The sequence below is a fragment of the Brachionichthys hirsutus genome, chromosome 3 (assembly GCF_040956055.1).
Source record: "Brachionichthys hirsutus isolate HB-005 chromosome 3, CSIRO-AGI_Bhir_v1, whole genome shotgun sequence".
In the NCBI taxonomy this organism is placed as follows: Eukaryota; Metazoa; Chordata; class Actinopteri; order Lophiiformes; family Brachionichthyidae; genus Brachionichthys; species Brachionichthys hirsutus.
Genome location: NC_090899.1, coordinates 9,477,008 through 9,487,087, shown reverse-complemented (window position 1 = coordinate 9,487,087; position 10,080 = coordinate 9,477,008). Strand labels below are relative to the sequence as shown.

The 10,080-nt window shown below is 42.1% G+C and overlaps 1 protein-coding gene across 1 annotated transcript; it reads right to left on the bottom strand.

The window, feature by feature from the left end:
• Nucleotides 1-1,731: 1,731 nt before the first annotated feature.
• Nucleotides 1,732-5,248, bottom strand: irx2a (iroquois homeobox 2a). The gene is made up of 3 exons (XM_068760445.1): nt 5,009-5,248; nt 3,325-3,730; nt 1,732-2,591 (listed from the first exon to the last, which is right to left on the bottom strand). Exons 1-3 carry the CDS (start codon nt 5,246-5,248, stop codon nt 1,732-1,734), a joined length of 1,506 nt encoding a protein of 501 aa, XP_068616546.1.
• Between the last annotated feature and the right edge of the window lie 4,832 nt (nt 5,249-10,080).

Here is a 10,080-nt window from a genome sequence, read left to right as displayed (position 1 = left end):
CAAGCCAGTACAATACCAGCACATTTGATTTTACTTACATTCAAAGATATAAATTAGTAAAAGTTCTCTTGATAACAAGATTGTGTAGCTTATCCCCAAATGCGTCACAAATAAAAACCGTACATAATAGGCCTATATATATTTACAAAACAGAGACGATCAGTTCCCCCATTTTGCAATACAACTTGCATAAATTATAGACATCATTTCGCCATCATTTAAAAAAATAAATATAAAATGTAGGCTATTCCACTTTGAAGTCCTCACATTTGCTCCAGTCCCATCCATTTTGTTTCCCGAGACACCTCCTTCTACAAACAGAAAGGGCAGATTATGTTTTCCACACACACATACAAACTAATATAATGTACCATGGCAAATAAGCAAACAATAGGAACCTGAGAAACAACATGTAAGTCACATACGATGGGAGATCTTTTTTCAAACCAGCACAAAAAAGTATTATCCATAAGGTATCAGGGGGAAAAAAAAACAACAACCAAAAAACATAGATCATACAGCAATAATTTGACAAATGTGCTGTAAGTGTCTCGGGCTGTGTGGAGCCGAGGGAGCGGTAGCAGCTTTCATTCCCACTATACGGTGGCACAGTTTGGAGTAAAGGTTGTGGGGTTAAAATAAGGGGCTAAAAGGTGATGGCCTCACTCGCTTTATACTCAAAGCAATTGTGACACCTATCTGCAGACCGTGGAAATAAAACTCCCACGCAATCAAATAATCCACAGCCCATGAAGACAAAGTTTTCTCAAGCAGGCGAAACCTAAAACAGCTCTACTGCAAGTGCTTATTAAAGTCCTCACTGCCTGATTGCCGGTTTTAAAAACAGACTGTCAAATGGCATGTAGGCATCAAATGTGCACAAGGGAAGCATCATGACCACTCATTTGTGTGTGTGTGTGTGAAGTTATATGAAGAGTGCAGAAAGCAAACTAAGTGATATGTTTGCCTTTGGCTGTCCCTTCCTCATTAGAATTACCCGAAGATGAAAGATCAGTTTTGGGGCCCACTCGGCACACACACACACATGCATGCATATCAGAAGAAACATTAAAAATAGAATCCCTGCTCAAAGGTATGGCAACATGTCTCTTAGGCTGCCTACATGTGTGTTTATGTGCAAGCGCGTTCCTGCATCAAGTTAGGGTCAGGATTTGGAGGCCTGTCCTTATTGGGCTTCTTCACAAGTCCACGTTGGTGTGTTCTACCGTGTTTCCTTGCTGTACGGTTTTCTTATAATAAGAGCTTGTTGCAAAAGAACAGCACATCGCCTGATTTAATAAAGACCACAGGCCTAAACAAATACATTTTAAATAATTTCAGAAAATGCACTGCACTGAAAATGAATTATAGGCCATAATTAATCTGTTTAGTCAGCACTGGGAAATGCCTCGAAATAAGTAATTTAGTCTAATTTTATTTAATGTTCATTCTTAAAATGATATCAATCTTAAAATAAATGGAAATCTGACAGCAGTGTGAAATAACGCAATTTTCTTCTCTCACGTAAATTTGCTCTAGAAAAGTTTTAGTTTTCTTGAAACAAGGAAAAAAAAAAATGTAATAACGAGGTCGTCCCGTGGCGTGACCACGTAACAATGAAAGCCATCTGATTGAGTTGCGGTGGAGTCACGTGACCTCTGTCCCGCGTTTCGCCTCCAGATTGAACAGCAGATTAAATTCAACGCGTCAACGCGCAGTGTCCGCGTCGTATTACGTTCCCTTCTTTGCTTCTAAACTTGCGGGTCTGAAATGCTGATCGACAACAACAATCTGGTTGGGATTATTTTTAACGAGAGGAGGCGAGTCTGGCCTGTTCTTGGCGTTTGCGCTCGCCTCCAGAGCCTGGTGCGCAGCGCTGAGACCCTCGTTTGCAGCAGCGGCTGCGGCGGCGGCTGCTGCGGCAGCCAGACTCACTCCGGATGAATTAGTGTACCGCAGGATCCCTTGGCCCTGCAGGGGGCTGAAGTTGCCATAGTTTGTGTAATTGCTATAAAAGGGAGGCGTGTAATAAATAGATCTTCCAAGGATGGAGGGAACCGGATAAAGGGAGGGGGAAATGGCAGCAGGGGAGGCGGGGGGAGGCGTGGGGGGAGTAAAGAGACCACCGCTAGAGGAGGGGCAATTCGGCTGTCCAGCTTGCCCCAGTTGCTGTTGCTGATGTTGCTGCTTTTGGTCCGAGGTAGCAATCTCCGCCAGCGACCACAGTTTGGGTTTGACTGGGTTCTGAGGCGGCCCAGAGGAAGGTCTGCTGTCAAGGCATGACGCCGATTTATTGTTACTACTTGCGAGAGTCCGCTCCAAATCCTCGCGCTGACTGTGGAGGTGGTGGAGGTGATGGAGGTGGTGGTGGTGGCGGAGAATGGGCGCTTCTGCTCCGGTTAGGGGCGATGAGGTGACGGGTTTGGGCGAGAGCGGAGTCCGCGGGTCGCGCTTCTGGTCGTCCCCGTCCTCGTCGCATTTGTCGCCGGCCCGGTCGGAGCCCAGTTCTCCCACACGGCTGATCACCTTCTCCCCATCAGACTCCGCCGAGCAGGAGTGATCCGTAAGAATGTCAACGTGCAAGCTGATACCTATAACAGGAGGACATTATGGAATCAATAATAACAATAATAGGATAATAATAATAATAATAATGTAGTTAAATGACATATAAAAGCGTAATATACAGTAAAGGGAATTATAGCTATAGACATAGGCATGTGTTTTATTAAATATTAATAGCAATTAATATTGTGAAATAAATTAAATATTAGACACCATGCTGTTGGGCTAAATAACTATCCAAAAATTATTTTATATAAAGTTCGAACCTTCATTTAAACATTTAAGATATCATATATCTTAATAATATATTAAACATGAATTATTGGTATCACTTTCATTTCGATCGGGTGATAATGATTTTCGTTTTCTTAAATAATTAATCAAAAACGTTATCAGTACAATAACACATCGAGACTGGCTCTCAGGCGGATCGCTCCGTTGTGTTTTCAGAAAGCTGCCATTAATCACATTAAATGAAATTAACTGTCCACCTTAATTAACGAGGTATTTACTCATGCGCCGAGTCTTACGAACTCTTCTTCAAGAAATGGTTATTCACGCAAAATAAAAGTACCATAAACGAAACAATTGTTTGAACAGCTATTGATACAAAATATTCAATGTGTTTCCTGAGTTCAGACATTTTTACTTACAATATTGTTTTTTGCAATAAATAATTTGATCTTAAATAAACATGGCCAGTCACTTCTCTCCGTTCCACCCGCGTTCTCCCCTCCCTTGTTCCATGGCTCATCTCACCTTCATCATCCGCTGAAGCCTCGCTGTTCTCCAGGGTTTTTTCAGAGCGCTCCACCTCCTTCCTCTCCCCGTCCCCGTCTTCCTCGTCCTCGTCCTCGCTCTTATTCCTGGGCGCCCAGGTCATCTTGTTCTCCTTCTTGAGCCTCCTTCTGGCATTTGCGAACCATGTGGAGACCTGCGTCAGGGTCATCTTAGTGATAATGGCCAGCATGATCTTCTCCCCTTTGGTCGGGTACGGGTTCTTCCTGTGCTCCTGCAGCCAGGCCTTCAGGGTGGCCGTCGCGTCTCTTGTGGCGTTTTTGCGGTAAGCCGGGTCGTTGAGTTGGTAGGGGTACCCGGGGCTACCGTATGGATGGTAACTCAATGCCCCGGCCATGCCCGTGGTGTGCGCGTCATATGGAGAACTCTGAAGGAAAGTTGAAAAAAAAGTCACGACTCCTTTTGCGCTGAGTTTTAAAATGCAATGTGATATTTATATGGTTGTTTGTGACTTGTTAACTTCATATAGACTGAAGACGTAAAAAAGGAAACAAATATACATCAATTGTAATATTATTTAATAGACCCCCCCGTTTGATAGAATAGTCATCAGTTTTTAGAAACTTGTAAAAAAAAAAAAAAAATCATGTCAAAACGTGTATCAGATTGTATCCAAGTTTAGTAAATCATGTAAAAAATATATTTTAAATATATCGCGATACGTGAAATGTATTATAAATATACATAAACCGAAACAAACCTTCGATCAATACATAATGTGATTTACTGTTGTGGTCATTTGCCAGCCAAACTCGTTAAGTCTAAAAGAGTCGCTGTAATTGCAAGCATGAAGGGGCAGCAAAAACACAGCGTGCGCACAGAGGGGCCGCGGGGAGGCACGCACTAATGGTTAACTAATGGTTAAGATCGTTATCGGATTAACTCATAACAGTAATCAAGTGAAATAAGACGTAATAATAATAAAGAGGTCATTTCATTTTTCTAATCTCCCATTAACTGCAGGATTTTCGTTCAGTGGCTGCTTTTTTTTTTTTTTGTGGCAGCCCAAATGCGTTAACATATCGACACTGTGCGGCATCACAAATCCGATTAGCAAATCACTTGATATGCACCTTTCCTAAAACGCTTGAAGTGCCCCGCATGTGACATTTGCATTGCGAGTCAATCCTTTCATGTCATTCAAACCAGAATAAAGTCAGCAAGTTCTCCCCGGAATAGTTTCAATGGCTGCTTTAGAATAAAGGAAAAGGGTTTGGCATTATTTCAAATTTGGATACATTTTTGATGGAACAAAAATCAACAGCTCGGAGGCTTAAAGCTGAAATAAAAACGATCCCCGCTTTGCACAATTTTCTGCGCATGTGTTACGCGTCCGCCGCGCCGTTGCACTTTACAGCTCGTGCTTAAAATCCCGTTTGCGACGAGTCGAAGATTTTATTTACAGTAAGATCCCAGACGAGAAGGCCACTAGAAATGAATGTATAACTGCTCACAATAGGAAAGTTCCGCAAGGACTCAGCTACTGATTAGCGAATCGGAAGAAAAAAACATTACAAACTTGTGCGGATTCGGGCTGCAAGTCAGAAAAAAAAAACTCTCAACTTGCCGACACATTCACCTGCTTCTGAGCCTCAGCGCACAGAATCACACGTGCATATTTGACATCATATTAGTATTGTTTTACCATGTAGGATGGAAATCCCGTGGCTGGATCGGTGGCGTATGACAGCGGACTGGAGAAGCCTGCACCAGCCGAGGCGGAGAAAGCAGCCGATCCAGGATAAGGGCTGAAGGCAGAGCCAGATGACGGCCTCGCCAAGTCCTCGCTCCGCGGGGCAGCCAGAGCCGAGGCCCCGTAAGCCGGACACGAATAAAGAGCCAGCGAGCCCGGGGGCTGGTAGAGGTAACCCTGAGGATAGGACATTGGTGAGCGCGGGATCGGTCGCCGATTCCAAAAAAGGGTTGTAAAAACGCACAGGGCGTTTGGAAAAACAGCATAAAATAATACACAATCAAACGCGCAAAGAGTCAGCAGACAATGAAAATAATAATAAATAATAATAAATAAAAAAAATCCTCCCACTATAGAGCCCCCTTACTGGGGGGGAAAAAAAACACCGAAAGATCTGTTAAAGTGCCCTCATAGAGGCAATGTGGCGTGCGTCTGGATCCCCTAGCGTCCGATGTTTTTAGTACGCAGCACTAAGAAAGGAGCGGCGGAGTTTCAAACACACAGAGCATTGGGGGAAACTGGAGCTGTCACTCCGGCTCATCTGAATATCCCATCTCCGCCCCCTTTCTGCCCCAGCAAGGGAGCCTCGGAGTAAAACGGACTCCACGCTGCAAAAAGTAGATCTGTTCAGTTACGCGAAGGATTTAAAAGCCTATTTGACGTAATAAAATCAGACACGTGTATAGCAAATGGACGAGGTAATAGTAACAGCTTGTAACTATTAAATTATAAATTAAGAAAACAAACTGGTATTTGGAATTCACTTCAAGAAGATTAGCCTCACATGTATATGTTTTGTGTGTTCAGTTTGCAGTTCTGGAACTGTAATTATAAGTTATACCCACACAATGTGTTGAATTTGACATTTCTATTTAATGCAAACACGTGAAACGGACAAGTGTCAGACAACCTTAAGTGCCCTGCTTCTCGCAATTCCGTGTGCGCAATCAATTTATTGCGTTTGTTTTCAGGTCAGGTTGATTTGTTACGCACAACGTATGTCTAATGACTTGCGCGCACTCCACTCCTCTAACAACTGTGTGTGTGCGTGCGAGAGAGAAAGAGAGAGAGAGAAAGGGGCGAGCTAGATGAGAGCGAGAAACAGTATAAAATGACCAGTTCACTCTTGGTTCTTCCGTCAGTCCGGCTATCAAACGCGACACGTCCGCGAAAGTATGCGCGCTCCGATAAGTGCGCGCTCCTCGTGCTGCGCGCGCCCTGCCTTGGCTCTTATTTTCCACCACTTGGCGCATCTCAAATATGCTCAATGACCTCCATCAGCGGTAATACAGCTGGTTGGTGGTGATTGTCGCCCCAGAACTCCTCTATAGTTACCACCAATAATTGCGTGCGTGCGTGTGCGTTAGTTAGACGCTATCAGGTGTTTTCCTCACACCTGCCGAGTTGTTGCGTATCTTCGAGTGCGCTTTCAGACCTGCAGAATTAGGAGGAAGAACGTTCTTGCAGTCTTCCTCATCAGTATTCATCTGAATGGATGCGCTCATCAATCAAGTGCTTGCTCCTCTACTGTGGTCTCTCAGTGTAGACAGCAACAACACAGCCATTTTAATGTTAAATACTGTAATTGATTATAAAACCTAAAAGCACATACTGCATTGTAGTTTACAAAAAGAGGCTGATATCATAAGACAGTGGAGTTTTGTTCACACACACACACACACACACACACACTATTCCACACTATCTTTCATTCAAGCCTTTAATACAAATTTGATCACATCATAAGTTTTGTTTTGAACATTCTTAGAGGAGATGTGATAATATTGTGGCTATTGCATGAGACACAAAACAGATACAGTAAAATATAACTGTAAAATGTCGCACGAGGTATTGTGTGCATGTGTGTAGTAAATGCCATGTAATAAACTCACTCAGAAAAACACAGCATTATTGAAATAACATTATACTAAACACTGACCTAATTTAAATACCAAAAAAATAGCTTATGTTTTTCAAAGTTTGTTGTTGCTGTATTTTATTCTAAATCCTAAGATCTAAACAAAAGGGTTCGTAATATACACAAAACATACACAAAAAAGAACCCTGAAAAAATGGATCCCTGCAATAAAGCAACTGAATGTTACTGAGGTGACAAAATATGCGTTTTCTTTTCACACTAAGAAAGTTTCAGATGATTTTAGAGTTATTGTGACTTTATTACATCGGCAGACGCTATATTTGCATGGGCTGTCTGATATGCAGGAAGTGGTTAATATTATAAAATGCCGGTCGTTTTTCCGTTTCAGGCAGGATTAATCAATCCCAGAAGAGTAAAATTAATGCTATCAAGATTGGGTCAAGATATATGTCTGACTGGGAGTACTGTTGGGCCCACACCAGGGGGCACTGTCTCATTTAGACACAGTCCACAGCCAGACCATAAGTACAGTAAGACGGCTGTGTGTGTGTGTGTGTGTTTGGGGGTGGTTGCAGGGGTATGTGTGTGTGTGTGTGTAGGTGAGAGGGTAGTCTGTGAGGGTGCCTCTTTTTTTTTTATTTGCATATTTGCAACTGCAAATAACGTTGAGCTTATGTGTGTTCATGTAAATGTCTTGGGCATACTGTCAGTGTGAATGTGCACCTGTCGGTCTGTTAAGGTGAATAACTGTGTGTGTGTGTAAGTGTGTGTTGAACTCATGCAATAGTGCATTCCGGGTCTCAGTTTCAGACAGGCTGGAGCTCTAAAGATATTTTAGTCCCAGCCTGATGGAGATATACGAGATGGCCGAGAGGAGATTGACAGACAGGCAGAAAGACACGGCAGACAGAGAGACAGACAGTATGGAAGGTAGCAACAAAGTAAGGTGAACAGATGAAGCAAGACAGAAATGCATAAGGTCAAACAGATACAGACAAAATATGTGCAGTCAGGCATGCAGTAATTCCTTCGTGCATGGCCTTATCACCAATTTACAGCGATATAAATCAGGTGTTGGGACGATTGTCAATTGAATGCATTTTTTGCTGATGCTGTTGAGGGAAGTGATAATGAGTTATATTGTTTCACGGATATAATATTCAAGATTAGATTCCAATGATTTTTTTTTGTACCGCTGAAATGTGTTTCAACTCTATATCCTCTACGAGCATACATTAATTGCAATTATTTAATGATGGTTTAATTTCCCCATGTTTCCAGAGCATCTCCACAAATACTTGTGTTTGTTTAAACTGTAAATAAATAAATACATTGTTTGGTTCAGTTCCTGAAACTGGTTACTCTTTAATATTATGAGAAAAAAGTCAAACACACAAAATAATTGTGTCTTATAGAAATATATGTGATTTTAGTGGCTTTTTTATTTCTAATCTCTCAATTATCCACCAGATTTAGTCATTTTATGAAAAATGTGATCTTCATGAATAAGAGCAACAGCTATTAATTCTTAGTCTAAACATAATTTGCCACTGAATAACAAAGCACTGAAAGGATTGCTTCAGTTAATCTGGCTATTGAGTTCTGACTGCCTACAATTTTAGGGTAAGCAAATTGCCTGGAGTTGAATTGAATAGGCGAAGGCTATAACTCTGATGTCATGCCCTTTGTTTAATACACATAGCTAAATCTCCATCTTTGGAAACACTGCAGATCAAGCTGCATTAGACATTTGGCATTTTATCAACTGCATTGTGTGGGTGAGTTGGGTAGAGATGTCTAAGAGCACGTCTGTGTTTTTCACTTTTACTCCGCAGTTGAAGACGCAGGACAGAGTGCAGTTGTACAGCAGAGAAATGGACTAGCTGTGTTGTAATATTGAGCTGTTCCGAGATCAAAATGATCTGGAATACAGAATTATGAATGAAAACTGTACTTTTCTATGTCATCCAGTCAGTTTCCTATTCAGATTAAACTTTTTATGTAATGATATGTTTATTTTTACTCCCGAACTTCCAAAAAGCTCAACATGTTCTAACTTCTCTTGGCTGCAGATATATTCAGCATTCCAAAGTATGGCAAGTAAAGCACAGTTCATATATGTCTGTGTTCATGTTTATGTGTGGGTGTGCAGGGATGAAGCTCTGTCATTGTGCAACTTAGTTAGCTCTGCATATTTACTGTTGGCTTCACACGATCACAACGGCCTCCGAGAAATCTTAACATTTCTTAAAATAGCACAGACCATGTCAGTTTTTTTAGCACTTTCATACAAAGCTCTACAACAATGTTTCCCCCTCCCCTTCTTGGTTTGTTGAGGAATGGTCTTTTTTTCTTTGTACGATGGGGAGGGGTCAGCAAGGGAGGGGGCAACTAGCGGGAGGAGGGTGAGGGGTTGGGTGGCAGACTGGCGACAGGCCGTCATCTCTCTCCCCGCCTGGCATCTGCCCACTGCTGCCAACCCTCTTCTAATCAGCAGCCGTCCATGCGCTTGGCAGCAGAGGGGGTTTCAAATCAGCTTCTAGCCTCTAGTTAAAAACCCTAAGCCCTATCACTTTGTAAACGGGTACCTTTAGGGCGACTGAAGCAGGGGTGCCTCTGATGTGCTGAAGTGGAGAACATCAGTTGCCACGTTGCCTCGAATGTGTTGTGCTTCTAGCACTGCGGTTGTTGTTGTTCTTGTTTATCATAGCTTTTTTTTTTTAAAAACACAATCACAAGGCAGCCCTGTCTTTAGGTTTGACTTGTTTAACATGCTGCTAAGTGACATGGGTGTTGGGAAAACAGTTTTCCGGGAGGAAAGTGAAGCAGTCAACCAATAGGCTTGCGGTGTAATTCCTCTTGAAAAACAAGTGGGATGTAACAATCACATCGTGAAATACAGTAGAAGTATTTATGCTTGCTTTATCCTGACATGTTGTCTGAATTGGTAAAATAAGGAGAGAAATGTTTCCCAACACAAAGCTGAAAAAAACAAAACACAAGTATTCTGTAGCAAATTATTAATGTTTTTTTTTTTTTATGTATGGTGAGTGCTGCATTGATTTCAGGATGACACGAGGGCTTGTCCAACTCCCATCGCTAATATAAATGTGTTGAGTTAAACGATACAAAAAAGTGTGTGGTG

What these genes read in the sequence shown, in the direction of transcription:
- irx2a (XM_068760445.1), bottom strand. Translation starts at nt 5,248, where the DNA reads ATGTCCTATCCTCAGGGTTACCTCTACCAGCCCCCGGGCTCGCTGGCT. An exon ending in CGGGATTTCCATCCTACATG is followed by an intron (nt 3,731 to 5,008) that starts GTAAAACAATAC and finishes ACTTTCCTTCAG; the next exon opens with AGTTCTCCATATGACGCGCA. An exon ending in GGCTTCAGCGGATGATGAAG is followed by an intron (nt 2,592 to 3,324) that starts GTGAGATGAGCC and finishes CTCCTGTTATAG; the next exon opens with GTATCAGCTTGCACGTTGAC.